The 26734-nt window shown below is 37.0% G+C and overlaps 2 protein-coding genes across 2 annotated transcripts in view; one reads left to right on the forward strand and one right to left on the reverse strand.

Annotated features, from left to right (window-relative positions):
- LOC133653671 (rootletin-like) overlaps positions 1–6536 on the forward strand; it is a 60274-nt gene extending 53738 nt beyond the window's left edge. Inside the window, 1 exon segment of the mRNA XM_062053212.1 lies at positions 933–6536. Coding sequence (XP_061909196.1) covers positions 933–1019 — 87 coding nt within the window. The 3' untranslated portion in view covers positions 1020–6536.
- mfap2 (microfibril associated protein 2) lies at positions 1383–26734 on the reverse strand. Its single transcript, XM_062053225.1, has 9 exons — positions 26647–26734; positions 18074–18123; positions 13685–13729; positions 13572–13598; positions 10479–10559; positions 10349–10390; positions 10187–10274; positions 3293–3366; positions 1383–1807 (listed from the first exon to the last, which is right to left on the reverse strand). The coding sequence occupies exons 2-9, from the start codon at positions 18102–18104 to the stop codon at positions 1701–1703; spliced, it is 495 nt and encodes a 164-aa protein (XP_061909209.1). The 5' UTR covers positions 18105–18123; positions 26647–26734; the 3' UTR covers positions 1383–1700.

The following is a 26734-nucleotide window of genomic DNA, read 5'->3' on the forward strand; positions in this document are numbered from 1 at the left end:
ACAGGCCAAAAGTTTGGACACACCTTCTCATTTCAATGCATTTTCTTTGTTTTCATGGCTATTTACATTGTAGATTGTCACTGAAGGCATCAAAACTATGAATGAACACATGGAGTTATGTACTTAACAAAAAAAGGTGAAAAAAATGAAAACATATTTTATATTCTAGTTTCTTAAAAATAGCCACCCTTTGCTCTGATTACTTTTTCGCATTCTCTCGATGAGCTTCAAGCACACCTGTGAAGTGAAAACCATTTCAGGTGACTACCTCTTGAAGCTCATCGAGAGAATGCCAGGAGTGTGCAAAAAAGTAATCAGAGCAAAGGGTGGTTATTTTGAAGAAACAAGAATGTAAAACATGTTTTCAGTTATTTCCCCTTTTTGTGTTAAGTACATAACTCCACATGTGTTCATTCATAATTTTGATGCCTTCAGTGACAATTTACAATGTAAAAAGTCATGAAAATAAAGAAAACCATTGAATGAGAAGGTGTTATATAATTTTTTTCCCCCCTTTCTTTTCTCTGATGCATCATTTTACCGTTGTTCATTTATATAAAAGTTTTATGTTAGGGCTGTCAAATTTAACACATTATTTCATGTGATTAATCACAAATAAATATTGCATTGGGTTAATTTTATTTATGTAAGCAAATAATTTACTGTGAGTAATCGCAATTAATCCAAATTCAAAAGTGCGATTAATAATTTGACATCACTAGTTCTGAAATTAAACATACCGGTACATCAAATGTTTTTTTACTTAAAATTTTTCAATTCAAATGTTGATTTTAGTCAAAAATAACAAACTATTTGTATCATGAACAATTTTTTTGCATTACAATTTTGTTTTCCAAGCTGTTTTTACACTTACTAACGTTACCAGACAGAGGGACATGGTCGTCATTTTCATGATGGTGTCCTTCGTGCAGGTGTCCACGTTGAAGGATCAGCTGCAACAGGAGATGAAACGACGTCAGCCTTCACTTCCCTCCTCCTTCTTGTCCACCACCAGCTGAGAGGTGACCACCAAGAAGGCAAGATGTCCTGAAACTTGCTTATATAACCCTAACTTCTATATGACGTTACGTAAACGAGACACCATTTTAGTGCTTTGGTATGAATGTAAAGTAATATTTTTGTATTTGGCTTTCCCATGCATTTTTTTTATTTAGCTGCTATGTCGTCTTATTCTCTGGCAGACCAGGTGCATTAAAAACAAAGTTATGCCATCTACTGAACGGGTTTGGAATGACGAGCTACATTCACTACTACAGTCCCAATATGTGTTTATGTAGTGCCAAATCTATTTGTGGCGGTCCAAATTGCATTGGAAAATACTGGTAAAAGGGAAGTGAAGGCTGACGTCGTTTCAGTAAAAACAACAACTTTATTATTACCTCTGTCTTCATAGTGAACACTTTAACAAAGCAGTAGTAGCGCTGATCAAAGCATTTTGGTAGAAAAAGCTTCTTTATCTTCTGCTTTTTGGAAAAGGACACCATAGTACAGTACAAATACAAAGCCATTTAATAGGGTGAGAAAGTGGGGGGCCTGTAATACACAGCACCAGTGTGATGGTTTATAGCACCATTGGTTTGTACAATCATCACGCTTCTTTGGAGTATAATCAAACATACACACGGGCTCATACATGTACAAGTACAAGACGTTGTAGGACATCATCATCATCGGCAGCATCAGCACCCGCCGCCGCAGCTCTTCCCGCAGCTTCCTCCCACCGACCCACAGTGGCCGCTCACCGCCGCCACGCCACAGCGGGAGAACTGGTCCCGACACAGGTCCGCTGAACGCGGTCAAAGAACACATTATGGGCTTGATATAACGCCACCAAAAACAACTCACATGCCAGAATCCTAAGGACAAAAAATGTCCACAATATTTTTGATGCTTTTTTCCATATTCACAGTGAATCTTTCAAAATGTTTTCAGCCTGAAACAGACTTTTCAAAAATTACATTTTATTTTTTTAACTTTTTAAGGTCCGGCATGTTTACAGGACCACCGTTTTTATAATAAAAACGGGTCTCTGTTGTGGTATTTTAGGCTCCATATTGCGCCACACATTTTCAATGGGAGACAGGACTGGACTACAGGCAGGCCAGTCTAGTACCCACACTCTTTTACTATGAAGCCACGCTGTTGTAACACGTGGCTTGGTCTATATCTTGCTGAAATAAGCAGGGGCGTCCATGATAACATTGCTTGGATGTCAACATATGTTGCTCCAAAACCTGTATGTACCTTTCAGCATTAATGGTGCCTTCACAGATGTGTAAGTTACCCATGCCATCCTAAGGACAAAAAATGTCCGCTTCCCAAAAATATCCACAATATTTTTTATGGTTTTTTTTCCATATTCACAGTGAATCTTTCAAAACTTTTTTAACCTGAAACAGACTTATCAAAAATTATATTTTATGTTTTTAACTTTTTAAGGTCAGGCATGTTTACAGGACCACCGTTTTTATAATAAGAAAACATACATTTATAATATGATTGTGTGGGTATTTTATTAAGTAATACAATATTTTGACAATGAATAATAAAAACATGCTGACTTAAAACAGCTGTAAAGATATTATATTATACCGTAAATTAATTATTCCTACTTTAAACAAGTCAGTCTCACAGAACTACATTAGCCTACAATATGCAAGTAATCATCATATTTTGGGAATTTTAACTCTTTAAAGCTTTCCAGTTTTTTAATTGAAAAAAAGCTAAAATAAAAGTACACACTTTTTTAAAATCATTTCAGTTGCAGAAAATGGCAAAAGTTGTCAATTTTGTTGCATGCTTTAAATGGGAAAAAATAGTGCCACCTGGTGGACAAATATTGTTTTGTTTTATTTGAAAGCCAGTAGACCAAATTAAAATATTAACATTAGTTAACTTTAGTTGAATAAAAGTAGTCAAACAAGCATTATCAACTGGATATTTTTGGTTGCAAGAAACAAATGTGTTAGTTTCTGTGTAGTGTTGCCATTTTAACATTATTTAAAGGAATAGAGATGACAATTCTAAAAACATTTTAAAAATGCATATCCTCAAATTGTAAAATTACATTAATATTACTTCAACACAGCCAGAGTTTATAGCGAAAAAATTTGATCCGGCACAAAATTTTCCTAAGGGTCTCTTTAGCGTTTTTCTAATCGTAGCAGAGCGCCACCTGTTGGTTGGGTTGTGTACTGCATGAATTGTCAGCTTTGCTGTTACAACTCTGATGCAGAAACACTGCAGGATGTCAGGATTGTGTTGAACTCACCCCTGAGCAGCTCCTCGTGAGCACACACGGTCCTCACACACACCTCCCTGTTGATGACGTACACCCGTCTCAAACTGCAACACAACAAGGTGAAGCCATAAAGCAATTATTATATTCATTTAAAAAAACACAGCATTCATGACCAAAGTGTACACCATCATAAATGACTAATGTATATTTTGCACATGACATTTGTCCTGCATTTTCCTCTTAGAAATTAACCACATTATGTGCACTAGCTGTTCTTATTTGTCATTGTTTTAGAAATGCTGTTCATGCAATTAGCTAAAATGACCACAAAAACAATTGTTGCGTCAAGCTTTTTTTATTTTTTTTTACTTTTATTTTTTTTATGGTGGAAAGTACACTTTGTAATTTCAACAACAGTAAACAAACGAAAAGGCAAACGTCTAAATCACAAGCGTTGAGTCACACTCTGTACTCGCTTTAACGCAGCCTGATGGCTTCTAGCCTCACGTTTGTTTTGTTTATGTAAGCATGATGAGGATATTGTTATTATTATTATAAGTATCATTACAAGGAGAAAAAACAAACCAGCAAAGAAAGACAATGGTAATAATAAATACAAATAAAAGTTAAAAGTTATTCAATGTAATACAAGAAATACATATATTGTACTGGTATGTCATTTAAAAAACTATGTACAAACATTGTATTGAAAAACAGTGAAGTGAGTTTTTGTTAAGCTTATTCTGTAAAATAAATAGTGAAAACATCCCCTCAATAATAAAATAATAGTATAAATAACGTGGAATGTATATATAACCTGTATATCAGACTAAACGATAGTACGTTTTATTAAACTGTTCCTAATAAAGTGTCCAGTGTTTGTGTATGTTGTCGTTATTATTATTATTATTGTTGTTATTCTGCATCCTGCAAAAATTTAGCCTTTTTATTATTTGTTTTACTTGAAATATTTTGACCAACATTAAAGTATCAAATGAGGTCTTTAAAAATGAAAATGCCTTACTGTAGAACCTGTTCAAGTCAATGCTGCTTATGTTGACAACTTATCAAGTATCGACATGCAAGCTTTTGTCCACATCAGTCTGTTTGTGTGTTGTAGTATTGTCTACTTCACAGGTGTCAAACTCAAGGCCCAGGGGCCAGATGTGGCCCGCCACTTCATTTTATTTGGCCCTCGAAAGCCTGCAAATATGTATCAAAGTACTGTAACTTTTCTTACTAAATGTATTATTTCTTTAAAAATATATGCACTCCATGTTAACTTAAATATTGTCTAATAATGCAAAAATGTATTATCAAACATTCAAACCATTTTTTAAATAGAAATAAATACTAATAATGATTTCAAAGCAAGTTATCCATCAATTGGTGCAATGTAAAAGTAGCAATAGATTTCATGGTAAAATTGTGAAATTTACTGTGGTTTTTACAGCATTTTTCTCTAAATGGGAAAAAAAACCCTGCTTTTTTTACTGTAATAAAGTGTGGTTTCGTTTTGGCATTTACAGTAATACACCGAAAAATCTACAGTTGTTGATGTGCGGTAAAAAACAGACAGCTCAGGTGCCAAAATTTTACTGTAAAATTGCAGTTTTTTTATTGACCGTAAAAAAAAACGAATGTAAATTATGCAGTAAAATTTTGGCAACTGAGCTGTCTTTTTTTTTTTACCATAAAAACAGACTGTTTTTTCATTTACAGTAATATACACCAAATTTTGAGGTGAAATTATGGCAACTTACCATATATTTTTTTACATTTTAGTTTTAAAAAAAAAAACAACTAATAAAATGCATTGTGTAATAATAGTATTCACTGCTAGAAGCTGCCAAACATAACTGTGATGTGGCCCTCAGTGAAAACGACTTTGAAACCTCTGGTCTACTTCATCGATATCGCAAAGCAGCAGCACAAATTACTGTCTCGTTACACAACAGTAAAACAAAAACACAGTGGCTTCCTGTTCAGTGCAAATAAAGTTTCAAAATAAAAGCATGGCCGTATTTAGCTGTATTCTACCACACCAACTAACAAAATGGTACCAATTTTTTTTTTTTTAATTGTTAGCCACCATAACGAAGATTTGCGCATACTTATAAGGTATAACGTCAATGTGCAAGCAAAGGTTTTTGCTTATGTGGACCTCAGTCAGCCGGTCCAAAGGGCCTCGACTTAAACGAGTTCCACTCTAGTAACCTAAATAGAAGACAACCCCTTTTTCAGGACCATTTATATGTTTTCACTTCAGTGTTGTTTGCTAACAACTAGGGGTGTCCCAATCCAATATTACTATTAGGAGCTAGCAGCTACACAACAGCTAAGCACACAACATTTGTCAATATAAACAAATAGGGGTGTCCTGATCTGATATTGATATCTGATATCTGTCTGATATCAGATGTAAAGCAAGAATTGGATGATATCAGCTTGCATCCAAAATATTCGATATAAGCTCCAATACAGCCCATTTACTTCTAAATATATTCCAATAATCACACAAGGTTGGTCTTTTTTTGTATTTTAGTCCAGTCATTTACAGAAGATAAACATGGTAGGCTATAGGCTACTTGGAGCTAGCAGCTACACAACAGCTAAGCACACAATAGCACACAAGCTAGATACTACTCAGTGGCCTAGTGGTTAGAGTGTCCGCCCTGAGATCGGTAGGTTGTGAGTTCAAACCCCGGCCGAGTCATACCAAAGACTATAAAAATGGGACCCATTTACCTCCCTGCTTGGCACTCAGCATCAAGGGTTGGAATTGGGGGTTAAATCACCAAAAATGATTCCCGGGCGCGGCACCGCTGCTGCCCACTGCTCCCCTCACCTCCCAGGGGGTGAACAAGGGGATGGGTCAAATGCAGAGGACAAATTTCACCACACCTGGTGTGTGTGTGACAATCATTGGTACTTTAACTTAACTTAACATGTAACACATGTCTTTCATTGAACAATATTGCAGTCTAAAACAGCACATTTGTCAACATAAACAAATATCAAATAATTATACTTGTATATTACACACACAGAGTCTCCAAGGCAGAAGTGTGTTAGATTGTACCCAGTAACAAACAGGTCTGCATCTGGTAACTGGTCTTTTATTGTATTTTAGTCCAATCATTTACAAAATGTAAACATGGTAGGCTATAGGCTACTATGAGCTAGCACAGACCTGGGCATTGTACGGCCCGCGGGCCGCATCCGGCCCTTTGCGCATCCCTGTCCGGCCCGCGTGAGGCCAATCATAAATTACAAAATAAATTTAAAAAGTATCTATGTCGAGTGTGCAATACAACGGTGCTGCTTTTGTTTGAAAAGCGTTATTTGTATTACTTCCGTGTGGACGTATGCGCGTGTTGCAATTGTGAGTGAATTGAACGGCGCAATTACAAATTACAAAATAAAGTTTAAAAACATCTATGTCGTGCGCGCAATACAACTGTGCTGCTTTATTTTGAAATGTGTTATTTATGCCGTATGTCCGGGGAACCTGTGAGGGAAGGTGCATAGAGACAAGTGATGAGACGCTAAAAAAAAGAAAAGTTGATGAGGAATGGCGTGTTTCCAACAAGAGATGGACTGCCAAGTATTTCTTTACATAAATTAATGGTAAAGCCGTGTGCTTAATGTGTGGTACACAGGTTGCTGTGTTTAAATATCATTTTAATCGCCACTACACGAAGAAACACGAGGGAAAATACCGGAATGTGTCTGATGAAGCGCACGCAAGGGAGGCTGATGCGTTGATGGTAAAACTGCAAACCCAACAAGGACTTTGTGCCATATTTCACACCCCAGAGATGCAGCCGTCAGGACAAGTTTCGTCATTTCTCACAAAAGCGCCAGAAAAAGTAAGGCGTTTTCTGACGGAGAGTTTATTAAGGAGTGCTTATTGGACTTGTTGCGCTGATAATGCCGGAGACAGGACTGTTTTTCACTAACTTTGGATGAGAGCTCTGATGCAGTCAATTAAAGAGACAACCACAGGTAATGACTTGTTCACAGAGGTAAATGCGTGTTGGGACACGCTGGCAGGTGTGACAATCCAATCCACTTTATTTATATAGCACATTTAACAACAAAATGTTTCCAAAGTGCTGCACAACAATATTACAAACAATATTCAAATATTATCCTTAGCTCCACCAATGACTGAATAAAAAGAAAAAACAATTACATATAAAAACCAATATAAAAAACAATATAAAATAAATATGATTAAAAACTATTTTTAACAACAGATGGTTGTCCAAATCTGATGGGGAAAAATGTTGGATAATGCAGGATAAAGTGACCATCAAAAGCAATCTGCTTTTGTATAAAGTTAAGTTAGGTTAAATTAAATTATTATTATTATTATTAATTATTATTATTATTATCATCATTATTATTTATCTTACGGTATATCAAAAATAATATTGAGCAAAATTTAATTGAAATATTGTCGTGTGGCCCTCCAGCAGTGCTCGGGTTGCTTATGCGGCCCCGGTGAAAATTAATTGCCCACCCCTGAGCTAGCAGATAAACAACAGCTAAGCACACAATAGCACACAAGCTAGATACATGTAATACATGTCTTTCATTGAGCAACCAGCACATTTGTCAACATAAACAAGTATCAAATAATTATAGTTGCATATTACTTACACATACAAAGTCTCCAAGGCAGAAGTGTATTAGAAAGTACCCAGTAACAAACGGGTCTGCATCAATCAGCTAACTGCGTCATGAGCTTAACTTGAGGAATTACTTTGACAACTAGGTGTCACCAAAAAATAAAAATAAATTCCACTTCAATTTAAAGACAGCATAAATCCATTCGAGTGGGTTAATAATAAATATGTTATTCTTTTTCATACCTAACATAGTTTTTTGACTAATTTCACTTGATTAAGCCTTTTCTTACAAACTCTGTTTCCATATGAGTTGGGAATTGTGTTAGATGTAAATATAAACAGAATACAATGATTTGCAAATCATTTTCAACCCATATTTAATTGAAAATGCTACAAAGACAACATATTTGATGTTTCAAACTGATAAACTTTTTTTTTTTTTGCAAATAATCATTAACTTTAGAATTTGATGCCAGCAACACGTGACAAAGAAGTTGGGAAAGGTGGCAATAAATACTGATAAAGTTGAGGAATGCTCATTAAACGCTTATTTGGAACATCCCACAGGTGAACAGGCAAATTGGGAACAGATGGGTGCCATAAAAGTAGATTCCATGAAATGCTCAGTCATTCACAAACAAGGATGGGGCGAGGGTCACCACTTTGTCAACAAATGCGTGAGCAAATTGTTAAACAGTTTAAGAAAAACCTTTCTCAACCATCTATTGCAAGGAATTTAGGTATTTCACCATCTACGGTCCGTAATATCATCAAAGGGTTCAGAGAATCTGGAGAAATCACTGCACGTAAGCAGCTAAGCCCGTGACCTTCGATCCCTCAGGCTGTACTGCATCAACAAGCGACATCAGTGTGTAAAGGATATCACCACATGGGCTCAGGAACACTTCAGAAACCCACTGTCAGTAACTACAGTTGGTCGCTACATCTGTAAGTGCAAGTTAAAACTCTCCTATGCAAGGCGAAAACCGTTTATCAACAACACCCAGAAACGGCGTCGGCTTCGCTGGGCCTGAGCTCATCTAAGATGGACTGATACAAAGTGGAAAAGTGTTCTGTGGTCTGACGAGTCCACATTTCAAATGGTTTTTGGAAACTGTGGACGTCGTGTCCTCCGGACCAAAGAGGAAAAGAACCATCTGGATTGTTATAGGCGCAAAGTTGAAAAGCCAGTATCTGTGATAGTATGGGTGTGTATTAGTGCTCAAGACATGGGTAACTTACACATCTGTGAAGGCGCCATTAATGCTGAAAGGTACATACAGGTTTTGGAGCAACATATGTTGCCATCCAAGTAACGTTACCATGGACGCCCCTGCTTATTTCAGCAAGACAATGCCAAGCCACGTGTTAAATCAACGTGGCTTCATAGTAAAAGAGTGCGGGTACTAGACTGGCCTGCCTGTAGTCCAGACCTGTCTCCCATTGAAAATGTGTGGCGCATTAGAAGCCTAAAATACCACAACGGAGACCCCCGGACTGTTGAACAACTTAAGCTGTACATCAAGCAAGAATGGGAAAGAATTCCACCTGAGAAGCTTAAAAAATGTGTCTCCTCAGTTCCCAAACGTTTACTGAGTGTTGTTAAAAGGAAAGGCCATGTAACACAGTGGTAAACATGCCCTTTCCCAACTACTTTGGCACGTGTTGCAGCCATGAAATTCTAAGTTAATTATTATTTGCAAAAAAAAAATAAAGTTTATGAGATTGAACATCAAATATCTTGTCTTTGTAGTGCATTCAATTGAATATGGGTTGAAAAGGATTTGCAAATCATTGTATTCCGTTTATATTTACATCTAACACAATTTCCCAACTCATATGGAAACGGGGTTTGTACATTCCACACTACTAAATATTAAAAGTATGTATATGATCCATGTTCATATCGGATCAATATCGGTATCGGCCAATACTCAAGGCTCCAATATTGATATTGTATTAGAAGCAAAAAAGTGGACACCACTAGGAACAACTTTTTAGAAAGTTTAATTTTACAGACGATCTCTGTGTCACAATCACTGGTGTGTGTGAGTGACTGGAAGAAAAGCTCTGCCTCGCTTGGTAAGCTATTGGTTTGTGCATGTGTACATCTAAAAGACGAGCTGTTGTTTATAGACTGTTTTTCAGGGAACAAATACTTCTACCAGTCTGCTCGTATGTGAGTACTTAGTGAGAACCTTGCGGCCAAATTGCTTTATTATGTCCAGATGGGCTTTGTGGCTCATAAACAGCAAGTAGATGATGAGTGTTTCCAGGTGCAACCTACCTGTAGAAGCACAGACTGTTGAGGCACTGCTTGCATGGTTTGTGCACAGAATAGAGTCTGGTGCAGGGATACTGCTCCTCTCTGCAATCTGCAACGCACACATTTCCACTCCATCATTTCTACTTCATCGTGTCCGTCCTGGTGTCTCCAGACGCTCCTTACCGAGAGGACCGGGCTCCGTGGGCTCCGTCTCCAAGTTGAGGTCTGATGTTAAAAAAAAAAGTAGATACATTATCCAGATGGAAACAACAGAAGAAAAAAAAATAGCTGGAGGGAAGTTGAGCGGACATACTTGTTTTTTCTGGACGAATCACAGGGTCAATGTGAACCTGCTGCTGGAAGGTTCCGGGAAGAGAATCGGGATTCTCAGACTCTGGAAAAGTCCAATTCAGTTTTTACAAAGATAATAATACTCGGTTTTGATGCTATTAGCATGACTGTATTGTTATTACTAATATTGTAAGGGTCAATCAGGTTATACCCTCCTGAGAACCAGTGTCCTCTGCAGTGGACATTTGGGTTTCGCGCATCAGGGCTATTTTTTTTTTTTTAAACGTGTGAATCTGCCAAAAGCAACTGACCAAAGACAAATGTCCACTGCAGAGGACATTTGTTCTCACACCATTTTCTAATAATGCTCACTTTTGATTGACACTCACACTAGATCTTATTTGATTAGGTGTAAACAAAGCACATGCCTACAAATCTATTCCTATAAGGCCAGGGCGTCAAACTCATTTTCATCATGGGCCGCATCGCAGATACCAAAGCCCTTAGAGGGCCGCGTCATGATAATATTACACTGTTTCCATTTTTTTAATTCAATCAATCAAAGTTGATTTATATAGCCCTTATTCACAAATGTATCAAAAGGCTGCACAAGCCACAACGACATCCTCGGCTCAGATCCCACATCAGGGCAAGAAAAAACTCAACCTAATGGGATACAATAAGAAACCTTTTATTATTATCGTTGTTTACCAACAACCTAATGGAAAACCTGCTTTGGAATCAAAAGTCAAAGTGACAACTTAATTTCAGCTCGTGTAGAATTAAGAAAGAAAAAGGGTTGCAATGACACAAAGGCAAGAAATACAGTAGGAACGGAATTGAGAAGGCACTATTTGGTTTACCTGACACATGAAACGTGACAAATTGCGGGAGTGCACTATCCACTTTAGCCGCCATTCCAACTTTGACCACAGTTGCTATGTAGAGTGGAGCTTTCCCTCATTTTCAGCAGACTGCATTGCAAAATTATTAACCCCTTCCTCTTCCTCTCATCCGAGATCCACCCAGGAATGGGGCTGTGTAAATTCCTTTCCTACTCTAGCTTGTTGCATCAAGTAATATTGAGTTAAGAGCTGCATTTAGATTAATCAAAATGTAGACACATTAATCAATAGAGATGAAATACAGTAGATGCACATTCTTTCCAGGCAATGGCGGGCCACAAAGAATAATGGGGCGGGCCAGATGTGGCCTCCGGGCCTTGAGTTTGACACCGGTGCTATAATGAAATAAGAAGGTTGGTATTGGTACCAGTCGATATACAATGCTTCATATAAAAGTGGTATCGGGCCAATCCTAACAGGGGTATCCAAAGTGAGGCCCGCAGCTTATTTTTTTCCGGCCTTCTGAAAATACAATAGTTAACAGTAAAACAAAAAAAAACATCAGCAAAAGTAGGGGAAAAAAAGCGAAAAGGCACAATGTACGAAGAAAAAGTTGAAAAATATTGATACTAATAACTTAAGGGGGTTACATAATGTTTGTACTTACCTTGTTTTTAAGGTCATTTTGGGTACAGTGAGAGAAGAAAACACTGAAAAAAACTGCTTTGCTTTTATGTAAAACAGATGTAATGATTTTCAAATGAATAAGTCTATAAGGTACACTACCGTTCAAAAGTTTGGGGTCACCCAAACAATTTTGTGGAATAGCCTTCATTTCTAACAAGAATAGACTGTCGAGTTTCAGATGAAAGTTCTCTTTTTCTGGCCATTTTGAGCGTTTAATTGACCCCACAAATGTGATGCTCCAGAAACTCAATCTGCTCAAAGGAAGGTCAGTTTTGTAGCTTCTGTAACGAGCTAAACTGTTTTCAGATGTGTGAACATGATTGCACAAGGGTTTTCTAATCATCAATTAGCCTTCTGAGCCAATGAGCAAACACATTGTACCATTAGAACACTGGAGTGATAGTTGCTGGAAATGGGCCTCTATACACCTATGTAGATATTGCACCAAAAACCAGACATTTGCAGCTAGAATAGTCATTTACCACATTAGCAATGTACAGAGTGTATTTCTTTAAAGTTAAGACTAGTTTAAAGTTATCTTCATTGAAAATAAGGACATTTCAATGTGACCCCAAACATTTGAACGGTAGTGTAACTCTAATACAGGGATGTCAAACTCATTTTAGATCGGGGTCCACATGGAGAAAAATCTACTCCCAAGTGGGCCGGACTGGTAAAATCACGGCACGATAACTTAACAATAAAGACAACTTCAGATTGTTTTCTTTGTTTAAAAATAGAACAAGCACATTCTGAAAATGTAGAAATCATAATGTTGTTGTTTTTTTACACTTGCATGTTGCGGTTAAAAATGTATTTGTCGTTATTTACATTTTCTGAATAAATTATGGGATAATGTTCATCAGTCAACTCATTGGTGTTAATTTTCAATCAAGATTAAAAAAACGTATAAATGCGGTGGTTATACACTAATATGTATAATAGTTTACAACTTATTTTTAGTGTAACAAGTGTAACTATACCAGTTTAAAGAGTGTGAATTGATATTTTATTTTCAGTCTCTCGATGAGCTTCAAGAGGTATCACCTAAAATGGTTTTCACTTCACAGGTGTGCTTGAAGCTCATCGAGAGAATGCCAAGAGTGTGCGAAAAAGTAATCAGAGCAAAGGGTGGCTATTTTTAAGAAACTAGATTGTAAAACATTGTTTTCAGTTATTTCACCTTTTTTTGTTAAGTACATAAGTCCACATGTGTTCATTCATAGTTTTGATGCCTTCGGTGACAATCTACAATGTAAATAGACTTGAAAATAAAGAAAATGCATTGAATGAGGAGAAGGTGTGTCCAAACTTTTGGCCTCTACTGTGTATATATATATATATATATATATATATATATATATATATATATATATATATATATATATATATATATATATATATATATATATATATCTATAATAAGTTTATAAATATTACAAAGGTGACGAGCAGGCAGCTTTTTTCTATACATTTTTTATAACATCTTAGCATATCTACATTGGAGAGATTTGAGCCTTTTTTTTTTTTAAGTAAATTAAAAATCACAGTAAAGTACATGCATAAACCTAAATGTGTTTTACCTGTGAAATAATCTGGCTCATAGTCCCCTGGAGAAGAAGAATTAGAGGTTAAAGAGTCACATCTATAATGCATGTAAAAATGTCGTTAATGATTCTCTGCCTATTGCACTCACGCAGGAAAGGGAAGGGGTCCTGGTACTGAGCCTGGGCGAGCACAACTGTTGATGACAGAAACATGAATGAACAATAAACACTTTGAATTAGTCGTTCACTTTTATATCCTTTTGCTGCTCTGTTTTTTAATGACCCTCTGCATAAAAATCAAATACTTCATTATTATTGAGATGTATATTATTACACTAATTTGCTTTGTTACAACACAAAGCTAAGATGTGGCTGTTTAGTTCACTTAACTTAGCATAAATAGCATGTATGTATCACTTTTAGCATCTTTAATGTACTTATATCAACCTCCTCAATTTTTCCGTACGTTAAGTCGGATTTAGATATTTACACGTGCAAACAAACAGGTGGCACCAAACAGCTTCTGGCCGAGCAAGTCAGAGCTTTTCTTCCTGTCACTCACACACATCAGTGACATTGGGGTTAATATTGAAAACAGGGTTTTTATTCAAAAGAAAAAATGAAATTAATTTCCAGCCTGGCTAAATTCCGTTTTGCAGCATTTATCGCGTATGTTTGTTTTTCATGAGTGTGTGTGTGTGTGTGTGTGTGTGTGTGTGTGTGTGTGTGTGTGTGTGTGTGTGTGTGTGTGTGTATGTGTGTGTGTGGGTGTGCTTTTGCGTGTTTGTGTGTGTGTGTGTGTTTTTGGCATTTGTTGCATTTTTTTGCATGTATTTTGGATTCTGTACATTTTTTGGGGTTTTAGATTATTTCAGCGTTTGTGTGAAAGTATAATTGTAGCAAAACAGATTGTCCGTGTACTAATTTTTGTGTCTGTATACAATAATCCAGACGGACAGATTATCCTTTCACACACACACACACACACACACACACACACACACACACACACACACACACACACACACACACACACACACACACACACACACACACACACACACGCACACGCACACACACACACACATCTAAATACAGACACAAAAATTAGAACACGTGATTGTGATTACACACACACACACACAGATTGAGATACGCATTTGCAAATTGTTTTATTTCCATAAATTTGGACGTTGCGGCGCATTTGTCCCCGTCGACCACCGTAGTTCAACCTGTTAAAAATTGCAATTCATCAAGCCGCCACTAGGTGGCACAACAATAGTACCATATTTTCGGGACCATAGGGCGCACCGGATTATAAGGCGCACTACCGATGAGCGGGTCTATTCAGGTCTATTTTCATACAAAAGGCGCACCGGATTATAGGGCGCATTAAAGGAGTCATATTATTATTAGAGATTTTTTGCCGATATCCGATATTCCGATATTGTCCAACTCTTAACTACCGATTCCAATATCAACCGATACAATATATACAGTAGTGGAATTAACACATTATTATGCCTAATTTTGTTGTGATGCCCCGCTGGATGCATTAAACAATGTAACAAGGTTTTCCAAAATAAATCAACTCAAGTTATGGAAAAAAATGCCAACATGGCACTGCCATATTTATTATTGAAGTCACAAAGTGCATTTTTTTAAACATAACTCAAAACAGCACCTTGGAATTTGGGACATGCTCTCCCTGAGAGAGACTATGAGGAGGTTGAGGTGGGCGGGGTTGGGGGGTGTGGGGGGGGGGGCGGTGTTGAGGCGGGGGGAGAGGTAGGGGGTATCGGGGGTGTGTATTGTAGCGTCCCGGAAGAGTTAGTGCTGCAAGGGGTTCTGGGTATTTGTTCTGTTGTGTTTATGTTGTGTTACGGTGCGGATGTTCTCCCGAAATGTGTTTGTCATTCTTGTTTGGTGTGGGTTCACAGTGTGGCGCATATTTGTAACAGTGTTAAAGTTGTTTAAACGGGCACCCTCGGTTTGACCTGTATGGCTGTTGACCAAGTATGTGATGCATTCACTTGTGTGTGTGAAAAGCCGTAGATATTATGTGACTGGGCCGCCACGCAAAGGCAGTGCCTTTAAGGTTTATTGGCGCTCTGTACTTCTCCCTACGTCCGTGTACACAGCGGCGTTTTAAAAAGTCATAATTTTTACTTTTTGAAACCGATATCAATAATTTTTAAACCGATACCGATAATTTCCGATATTACATTTTAAAGCATTTATTGGCCGATAATATCGGCAGTCTGATATTATCAGACATCTCTAATTATTAGTATTTTTTTCTAAATGTAAAACACTTTCTTGTGGTCTACATAACATGTAATGGTGGTTCTTTGATCAAAATGTTGCATAGATTATGTTTTACAGATCATCTTCAAGCCGCTTTCTGACAGTCGCTTCAGGATACGCCGTTTTGTGGGCGGACTTATTTACGTGGCTCACCTTCGACAGCGTCTTCTCCCCGTCATCTTTGTTGTAGCGGTGTAGCGTGCAAGGACGGGAGTGGAAGAAGTGTCAAAAGATGGAGCTAACTGTTTTAATGACATTCAGACTTTACTTAAATCAATAACGGAGCAGCATCTCCTCATCCGGAAACAACAACACCGGAAATGTGTCCCGTGAAAAATACGTCCGACCGGAACTCTCAAATAACTAAAGTTCCTTGAGTAAATAATGTAAACTCACTACACCGGTATGTTTTAGTGCTTGCATGGCGAGTTTACTGACAGATATAAGTGTGGATGAATGTCCCATAACAAGAAGATAGAGAAAAAGAAGAAGCTTATTGACTACGGCGTCACCACGGACTACAAAGGCGGATGCGCGCAATTTTTCAAGACTTATGCAGATCCCAAATACAGATCAGCAGGTACCAGAAGGTAAGAGAAGTTTCTTTTGCATAATATTGCGAAACAAAACGCCAGATAATATGTCTTACCTTATACACACACCATAATAATACTCGTATGTTGAAGCACAGTACAATCCATCAGGCGGTGCGGCTTCCTAGCTTACCAAAGTCGTACTAAAACATTTTGATACATTTTTGAGTGCCGTGTGTAATGTTCTATATTATCAATGGAACATATAACATTTTGGTGTTGTTTACTTGAGTCATATTGCCATCATATTGCAGTCTACATGTATCTCTTATGTGTGACTGCCATCTACTGGTCACACTTATCATTTCACCATGTACCAAATAAAATAGCTTTGAGGTCGGTAAGCACAACCAGAATTATTCCGTACATTAGGCGCACCGGGTTACAAGGCGCACTGTGGAGTTTTGAGAAAGTGAAAGTAAGTACGCCTCATAGTCCGAAAAATACGGTAACTGTGCTTTCATTACTCGCTTATTGGGATGAATTAAGGAAAATCCAGACGCTACCTTCTATGCTACATTGTGGTGGTCTACAAGCAGACTTAAAGAAGCCTGTGAAATAATAATAAATAATTGGTTTTGAGGTGCAGTATTCATTGAATGATATGTTTATATGTGTATATTACTGCACTGCTTCACACTGAGAGCTGTTTCTAAACCAGACCTGGGCAAATTAAGGCCTGGGGGTTACATGCGGCCCGTTAAGCTTTTCAATCTGGCCCGCCAGACATTCCCAAATAATTTGTTTACATCTTGAAGATGGAAACTGTAGCTGCCATTATGATGTGCAGTGATGTATTCAAATGACCGTAAGTCTTGAACTATACAAAGTATTTCAATGGTCGGAATCTGTGCTTTTGCATGATATACTAGTTACTATGGTAATCTAATGAGTTACTACGGTAATCTAATTAGTTACTATGGTCATCTAATTAGTTACTATGGTAGTCTAATTAGTTACTATGGTCATCTAATTAGTTACTATGGTAGTCTAATTAGTTACAATGGTAATCTAAGTCACAGCAGCTCAGACGAGGCACCAAGCAGTGTGAGTGGGGAGCGTTTCCACAGAGTGTTTCCAGAGCGGCCAGCCTGAAATGCGGGTGTCAGGGACAGACACGGAAGGAGATTTTTACAACAAAGTTCTAAAGCTTAGTGATATATCAGATGTATCCGATTGTAGGTGGGGTTTTTTTTACCCTTCGCATTCATATTTTGCTGTGTTTGTTGCATTTTTGTTGCGTTTCGCTTTATTGTAAAATATGTGGATGGAGAGAGGGTGTGACGTTCATATGTTGTCAATATTCAGTGTTGTATCGTTTATAGTTAATATTGTAAATCCCACATTCTTTATTTTCATGTACATTCTGAGTGTCTCATTCAGTAAAAACATTTAAAATTCCATTCCGTTTTTAAAGGCGGTCTGTCGTAACGTTTTTAGCATTCAATCAGACATTATTGTGAGGTTTTAGTATTAGTGTTCCTAAAAATAGATATACCGGCCCCCAGACACATTTTTTTCTCTAAATTTGGCCCGCGAGTCAAAATAATTGCCCAGGCCTGTTTTAATACTTTGGTCACCTTGCAAACACGTAAATGTAAAGTGAGGATGAAGGCTCTTTATCAGGGATTTTGTTACCTGGCATGCAGATGAAGAGGAGGACTCTCATGGTCAGTCAGTGACTCTCACTGTGAACACCAGGAAAGAAGAAGACCAAGGTGAGTACAAGTAGAATGTGTTCCTTGCGTTTCTCTCACTGGTTTAAGTCTAAACTCAACCCCCTGACACAGACTCCCTTACTGGCCCCCGCTAGGAAGAAGGGGAAAAAAATGAAGTATGACAGCAAGAATGTGGAAAGTTTGTGCTTGCGAAGAACAATCGCTGCGTTTTTCTTCTTCTCCTCTGTGCAGTTTCAGCTGCATTCCAGCAAAAAACCTGGCGGACCCGACACTTTTTCATGCTCTTTTATCTTGCCGTCTGCCTCCACATCCCTCATTCCCCCCCCCCCCCCCCCCCCCCAAAAAAAGGGACAAGCGGAAGAAAATGGACTTAGCTGTTTTTACAGACCGAGCGCAAAAACACTAGTCAAAGATCTTCTATTTAACAGGAACAGTACTAATTGTAAAGATCTACTACAGAGAATGTTTTTCAAAGATCCTCTATAGGACAGGAGAGTTCTGCTGTTTTTAAGTATACCTTTTGCCAAAATATTATTCAAAGATCCTTTATATGACAGAAGCTCTCTTTCGGTCTTAGAGACGTACACCAACCACACTTACCAAAGATTCTCTATATGACAGGAGCTCTGTGTCAGTGCTATTTAGAAATATCTACTACAAAAACGCCAGTCAAAGATCCTTATATGACAAGAATGCAATGATGTTTCAATGTGCCTACTGCCATCAAAACTATTCAAAGTGCGCTGCTTTAAAAAAAAAAAAAAGTGAATGCCCCCCGAAAGGGGGTGGGAGGGGATTTTTTGTTTTTGTTTTTTTTGTGATAAAAAAATACAATCATGTGTGCTTACGGACTGTATCCCTGCAGACAGAAATATTAATAACAGAAAGAAACAACCCTTTTGTGCGAATGAGTGTGAATGGGGGAGGAAGGTTTTTTGGGTTGGTGCACTAATTGTAAGTGTATCTTGTGTTTTTTATGTTGATTTAATAAAAAAATATTGTTATTATTATTATTATTTGTTTTAATTCTTGTGCAGCCCGGTACCAATCAATCCAAGGACCGGTGCCGGGCCGCGGCCCGGTGGTTGGGGACCACTGTTCTATAGGACAGGAGAGTTCTGCTGTTTATAAGTATACCTTTTGAAAAAATATTATTCAAAGATCCTCTATATGACAGAAGCTCTCTTTCGGTTTTAGGGACGTACACCAACCACACTTGCCAAAGATTCTCTGTATGACAGGAGCTCTGTGTCAGTGCTATTTAGAAATATCGACTACAAAAACGCTAGTCAAAGATAAATAAATAAATAATTTATTTATTTAGTCAAAGATCTTCTATTTGACAGGAACACTAGTAATTGTAAAGATCTAGTACAGATAATGTTTTTCAAAGATCCTCTATACTATAGAGGATCTTTGAAAAACATTATCTGTTTTTATCGGTCCCCTACCACCGGGTACCGGTCCGCGGACCGATTGGTACCGGGCCGCACAAGAAATAAATGGGGCGGGGGCGGGGCGGGGGTGTGGTTGGGGACGGGGGGCGTGGTTAAGAGGGGAGGAGTATATTTACAGCTAGAATTCACCAACTCGAGTATTTCATATATATTTCATATATATATATATATATATATATATATATATATATATATATATATATATATATATATATATATATATATATATATATATATATATATATATATGAAATACTTGACTTTCAGTGAATTCTAGCTATATATATATATATATTTATTTTGTATATATATTTATTTTATTATACATATAAATAAAATAAATACTTGAATTTCAGTGTTCCAGGGGCTATCCAGTAGATGGCAGTATTGTCCTGTTTAAGAGTGTCACAACATTGCTGATTACGGCAGACGAACTGCTTTACGGTAGACGAAAACGTGACTGCTGTTGTTGTGTGTTGTTACCCGCGCTGGAAGGACGTTAATGAAACTGCCTAAAAATAAACCCACATAAGAAACCAAGAACTCGCCCTCGATCATTCCACAGTTATAACGTGATTGGGCTGGCACGCTGTTTATATCGTGGGAAAGCGGACGTGAAAACAGACTGTCGCTGCTGTCCCCACTCAGGTCCGCATGGAGCTGGAGGGGGCGTGGCCTCCAGCTCCGGCTGAATTCCGGGAGATTTTCGGGAGAAAATTTCTTCCGGGAGGTTTTCGGGAGAGGCGCTGAATTCCGGGAGTCTCCCGGAAAAACTATGTCTATATTAGAACAGGAGAGTTCTGCTGTTTTTAAGTATACCTTTTGCCAAAATATTATTCAAAGATCCTTTATATGACAGAAGCTCTCTTTCGGTTTTAGAGAGACAACCATATTTGCCAAAGATTCTCTATATAACAGGAGCTCTGTGTCAGTGCTATTTAGAAATATCTAGTACAAAAACGCTAGTCAAAGATCCTTATAGGACAAGAATGCAATGCTGTTCAAGGTGCCTACTGCCATCAAAACTGACTGGAGTGCGCTGCTTTAAAAAAAAAAAAACATTTTTTAAGTGAATACTGCAAAAATACTAATCAGAGATTCTCTAGAAAAAGGGAGACATCTGTTTTTAAGGGGCTACTGAAAATGTTAGTCAAAGATCCTCTCAATAACAAGAACACTGCTCATTAGAAATATCTATGACCAAAAATGCTGCGGTCAAAGATTCTTTATATGGCAGGGAGCAATGCTGTTTTGAGAAACCTAATGCCAAAACATTAGTCAAAGATACTTTATAAGACAGCAGTGCGCTGCTTTTTTGTTTTTAAGTAAATACAGTAAAATGCTGGTCAAAGATCCTCTATAAGACATAAGTACTGTGCTGTCTTTTAAGAGTATCCTGTAAAAATGCTAGTTAAAGATCCTCCTATGACAGGAGAGCAATGCTGTTTTAAAGTGCCTGCCGCCAACTGCCAAAAAGATTCTCTATATCAGTGGTCCCCAACCACCAGGGACCACTGATCCGTGGATCGATTGGTACCGGGCCGCACAAGAAATTTAAAAAAAAAAATTTTTTTTTAATTTTTTAAAATTTATTTATTAAATCAACATAAAAAACACAAGATACACTTACAGTTAGTGCACCAACCCAAAAAACCTCCCTCCCCCATTTACACTCATTCACACTCATTCGCACAAAAGGGTTGTTTCTTTCTGTTATTAATATTTCTGGTTCCTACATTATATATCAATATAGATCAGTTTGCAGGGATACAGTCCATAAGCACACATGATTGTATTTTTTTATGACAAAAAAAAAACAAAATACCCCCCCCCCCCCTCTCCCCCCCGGTCTGTGGGACAAATTTTCAAGAGTTGACTGTAACCACAGTGTGTTGTTTACTTAAATGTTAATAAGATTACAATGTTATGCAGAGGTATACTTATAACCATTTATTATAGTGGGGGGGCCAAACATTCTCTTCTTCCTGGGGGTGGGGGGGGGGATATTTGAGAAGCACTGCCTTAACACAATATGTAAAGCAATGTGTATTTCTGTCCTTTTTGCTACTTTTTGTGCGCTTTTGACAAGTTTGATGTGTGTTTTCCCCCAAAACCCAAAAATAAAAACCCCCACACTTTATACTTTGACTTTACTGTATTACACTTTTCTGTCTGCTGTCTTATTGATTGATTTATGTCCATTACAATGTGGTGTTCCCACAGGTCACACCATTTGGACACGCACACACACACACACACACACACACAATTTCTTGTATTTGTTACTTTCTTGAGACCTCCAAAAAATGCCTACCTCTTTAGGACCACCCTTTCTAGAAATATAAAGATGTGTATTTACAACATTAATAATATATACATACTATGCAAATATAAAAAAGCTTGTTGTGGAGAATGAGTTGGAATTTCACTAGAAAAAGGTCACAATTTCAAAAGAAATCTTAGAATTTTGGCAGTATCATAATAAAAGTCCAAATATTACTCAACGCAAGTCAAAATTTGACAAGAAGAACTGAACATTTGTGCAATATTATGATAAAAGTTGGAATTTTACTCAATAATACTCGCAATTTAACAAGAAAAGCTTAAAATTTAGGCAATTTTATGAAAAGAATCGTAATTTTACTTGACAAAATTATGACAAAAGTAATCATTTTACTCAAAAAATGTCACTATTTTACAAGAACAACAACAAAATTGGCACTATTGTGATAAAAGTCAGAATTTTATATGACAAATGTCACCCTTTTGCATTACAAAGTAATAATTTTTACATAAAAAAGTAATAATTTTATGAGAAAATATTGCAATATTACAGAAACAGAAAGAATATGAGATATTGTTCCCAATTTTATAAGAAAGAAGTCGGCACATTGTGAGAGAAAAAGACTGCTTTTAGTTAATTTTTTGTTGTTGAATTTTTTGTTTAAAATGGATGGATGAATGGGGTTTTAATCTTCATTATTTACTTCAAGTTAATACAGTATGTCTGTAAATACATATTTATTTTCTTTTATGTATTAATTGTGGCCAAAGGGGGCGCATTTCAATTTCTTACACACACTTGTTATTACATATGTTGACCAGAGGGGGAGCACTTCAAAATGTTTCCACACACTTGTTATTTCATATGTTGACCATAGGGGGAGCACTTTTAAAACCAACACAGTCACTTGGAAAAATCCCTCCTTTTTGGGACCACCCTAATTTGGATAGATTTCACCACCAGGGGTGCAAATGAGACATTCTCTATTAGATGCAATAGTTTTCCGTATTGGGACCATAATAGTATATACATACTATTCAAGTATGAAAAAGCTTGTTTTGAAAAATTAGTTGTAATTCCACCAAAAATCTTAGAATTTTGGCATTATTATAATAAATGTCATCATTTTACTCAACGCAAGTCAAAATTTGACCAGAAAAACTGAGCATTTGTGCAATATTATGATAAAAGTTGGAATTTTACTCAATAACAGTCGCAATTTTACAAGAAAAGCTTAAAATTTTGGCAATTTTATGAAAAGAGTCGTAATTTTACTCGACAAAAGTCACAATTTTATAAGAAAACTTTAAATTGTTGGCAATATTATAATAATTATCAGAATTTTACTTGGCAAAATGATGACAAAAGTCATAATTTTAATCAAAAATGTTTACTATTTTACAAGAACAACAAAAAAATTGGCAATATTTTGATAAAAGTCAGAATTTTATATGACAAATGTCACCCTTTGGCATTACAAAGTAATAATTTTACATAAAAAAGTAATAATTTTACGAGAAAATATTGCAATATTACAGAAACACAAATAATATGAGAAATTGTTCCCAATTTTATAAGAAAGAAGTCAGCACATTGTGAGAGAAAAAGACGGCTTTTAGTAAAAAAATGTTGTTTAGATTTTTTTGTTTAAAAGGGATGGATGGATGGGGTTTTAATCTTCATTATTTACTTCAAGTTAATACAGTATGTCTCTATATACATATTTATTTTCTTTTCTTTATTAATTGTGGCCAAAGGGAGCGCATTTCAATTTCTTACACACACTTGTTATTACATATGTTGGCCAGAGGGGGAGCACTTTTAAAACCAACGCACAGTCAATTTGAAAAATCCCTCATTTTTTGGGACCACCCTAATTTTGAAAGATTTCACCACCAGGGGTGCAAATGAGACATTCTCTATTAGATGCAAACATTTTTTGTATTGGGACTAGGGCTGGGCGATATATCGATATACGCGATATATCGCGGGTTTGTCTCTGTGCGATATAGAAAATGACTATATCGTGATATTCAAGTATACGTTCTCCCGCAGTTGCTTTTAGCTGCTGGCATTACACTACAGGCTCTTCTCACTCTTTCTTGTGTCTCCTTCTCACAGACAGCGAGCGCACCTTCTTATACACGTCACATACTGTCACGTCATACATCACATACGTATACGCCCTCGCGCAGCAAAGAGGTAGCAGCATGGGTAACGTTAGCTGTGATGCTAGTGGTAATACAAGAGAAAGAAGGTGTGAATCTGGTAACAAATGAAGGAATAATTAATTCCCCCAAAAAACAGCAGGGGGTCCATCGTCTGGCGGTGGTTTGGCGTCAAGTGGCAATATGTCGAACAGACAACCGTAATTTGTCAAGTGTGGGGCAAAAGCGTTTCTATAAAAAGTAGCATTACTGCTAATATGTAGCATCATTTGAAAAGTCACCCACTCGAGAATGAAGAGTGCTTACTCCGCATGTCAACATCTCCGTTCGGTTCCACACCAACAAAATGCCGAAGCAAAAATTTCCACATCAACACCGTATGAAAAAAAAACGACATAAGGAGATAACGTCCGCAGGAACCTACCACATAGCGAAGGACGTACACAATTTGATTTCCTATTATGCAGCTCATTTTTATTTGACAGTTATTGAAATATCTTGTGTGACATCATGTACAAAAGTGCACTTTATTTGTTTTTAAACTATTGTAGTGGCGTTCTGTACAAAAAGTGCACTTTAATTTAGTGTTGTTTTGATTTGTCATCTTAGTGACATCATGCACAAAAGTGCACTAATAGCTTGTTTTAAAATGACTGACAATTTTGCACTCTCTGTTTTGGAAATTACATGAATGTTTGTGCCACTGCTTAATAACTGTTTAATAAATACAGTGTTGGTCAATTGACTTAGTTGTGATTTCCCTCTCTGCATGAAAGTTTAAAATGAGCATATATTAATGCAGTATGAACAAGAATGTTTTAATGTAGACACATAGAATCATCATACTGCTGTGATTATATGTATCAAATGTTCATTCAAGGCTAAGGCAAAATATCGAGATATATATCGTGTATCGCGATATAGCCTAAAAATATTGAGATATTAAAAAAAGGCCATATCGCCCAGCCCTAATTGGGACCATAATAATTTATACATACTATTCAAGTATAAAACAGCTTGTTTTGAAAAATGTATTGTAATTTCACAATAAATCTTAGAATTTTGGCAGTACTATGATAAAAGTCGAAATTTTACTCGGGGCAAGTCCAAATTTGACCAGAAAAACTGAACATTTGTGCAATATTATGATAAAAGTTTAATTTTACTCAATAACAGTCGCAATTTTACAAGAAAATCTTAAAATTTTGGCAATTTTTGGAAAATAATTTTAATTTTACTCAACAAAAGTCACAATTTTATAAGAAAACTTGAACAATTTGGCAATATTATAATAATAATCGAAATTTTACTTGGCAAAATTAGGACAAAAGTCATAATTTTACTCAAAAAATGTCACTATTTTACAAGAACAACAAAACAATTGGCAATATTGTGATAAAAGTCAGAACTTCATATGACAAATGTCACCATTTTGCATTAAAAAGAACTAACTGTACATAAAAAAAAGACATTTTACGAGAAAATATTGCAATATTACAGAAACAGAAAGAATATGAGAAATTGTTCCCAATTTTATAAGAAAAAAGTCAACACATTGTGAGAAAAAGACTGCTTTTACTTCATTTTTTGAGGGGGGGGATTTTTAGTTCATAATTGTTTTTTAATCTTCATTATTTACTTTAAGTTATGACAGTCTATCTCTATATACATATTTATTTTATTTTATTTATTAATTTTGGCCAAAGGGGGCGCATTTCAAATTTCTTACACACACTTGTTATTTCATATGTTGACCAGAGGGGGAGCACTTTTAAAACCGACACACGGTCAATATGAAAAATCCCTCCTTTTTGGGACCACCCTCATTTTGATAGATTTCACCACAAGGGGTGCAAATGAGACAATCTCTATTAGATGCAATGGTTTTCTGTATTGGGACCATGATGTCAGTCCTAACTAGTTCACCGGTCCTCATATGGAAGGTACTTTTCCTTGTTGATTGCTCAAGAAGGGTAGAAATACAAGAACCCACACACACACACACACACACACACACACACACACACACACACACACACACACACACACACACACACACACACACACACACACACACACACACACACACACACACACACACACACATATAAATTCCAATGGGGCATCACAGTGGCACCAAAGGCCATATGTTTTCACAGCACACATCTGGGAGCTATTAGCCCAGCACCCCCACACCACCCCCTCCCACCCAACCCCCCTTCCTCCATCCCCTTCAACACACACACACACACACGCGCACGCACGCACGCATGCACACACACACGCACACACACACGCACACAAAGTATATTACATATGAGGTAGTTTTATGCTGTTTAATTACTAGTTTAATCCGGCAATAATTCAATAGTTTTTCTTCTGCACTCATCGACCCTCATTTGTCTACCCCCCACCCCCGCCCCCACATTGCTGCAAGAGATTAATTTGCCCCCCCCCACAGTGAAAACACACGACCACATGTCAGCTCCCATATATCATTCACCAAAAGACTTCACACTCTCACAAAAGTCCACGCGCACAATCGACTTTGTTGTTTCCAGACACACGAGTACTGTCCGTCACACACAAAAAGGTAGAAGTTGTAGAGAAGAAGACAACTTACCAAACTTTGCTGTCTTTGCTTTATTGTGCGACTTTCCTGCAGCCTTCATACGCCCACTGAGTAGAGGACTTTCGGAGCCCCCAGCTTG

Source organism: Entelurus aequoreus, linkage group LG01 (genome assembly GCF_033978785.1).
Source record: "Entelurus aequoreus isolate RoL-2023_Sb linkage group LG01, RoL_Eaeq_v1.1, whole genome shotgun sequence".
NCBI lineage: Eukaryota > Metazoa > Chordata > Actinopteri > Syngnathiformes > Syngnathidae > Entelurus > Entelurus aequoreus.

Coding starts and splice junctions, on each gene's coding strand:
- mfap2 (XM_062053225.1), bottom strand. CDS start 18,104: ATGAGAGTCCTCCTCTTCATCTGCATGCCAG. Junction 10,275..10,348: donor CACGGAGCCCGGTCCTCTCG/GTAAGGAGCGTC, acceptor TGTGCGTTGCAG/ATTGCAGAGAGGAGCAGTAT. Junction 3,367..10,186: donor AACAGTCTGTGCTTCTACAG/GTAGGTTGCACC, acceptor GTTGTGTTGCAG/TTTGAGACGGGTGTACGTCA.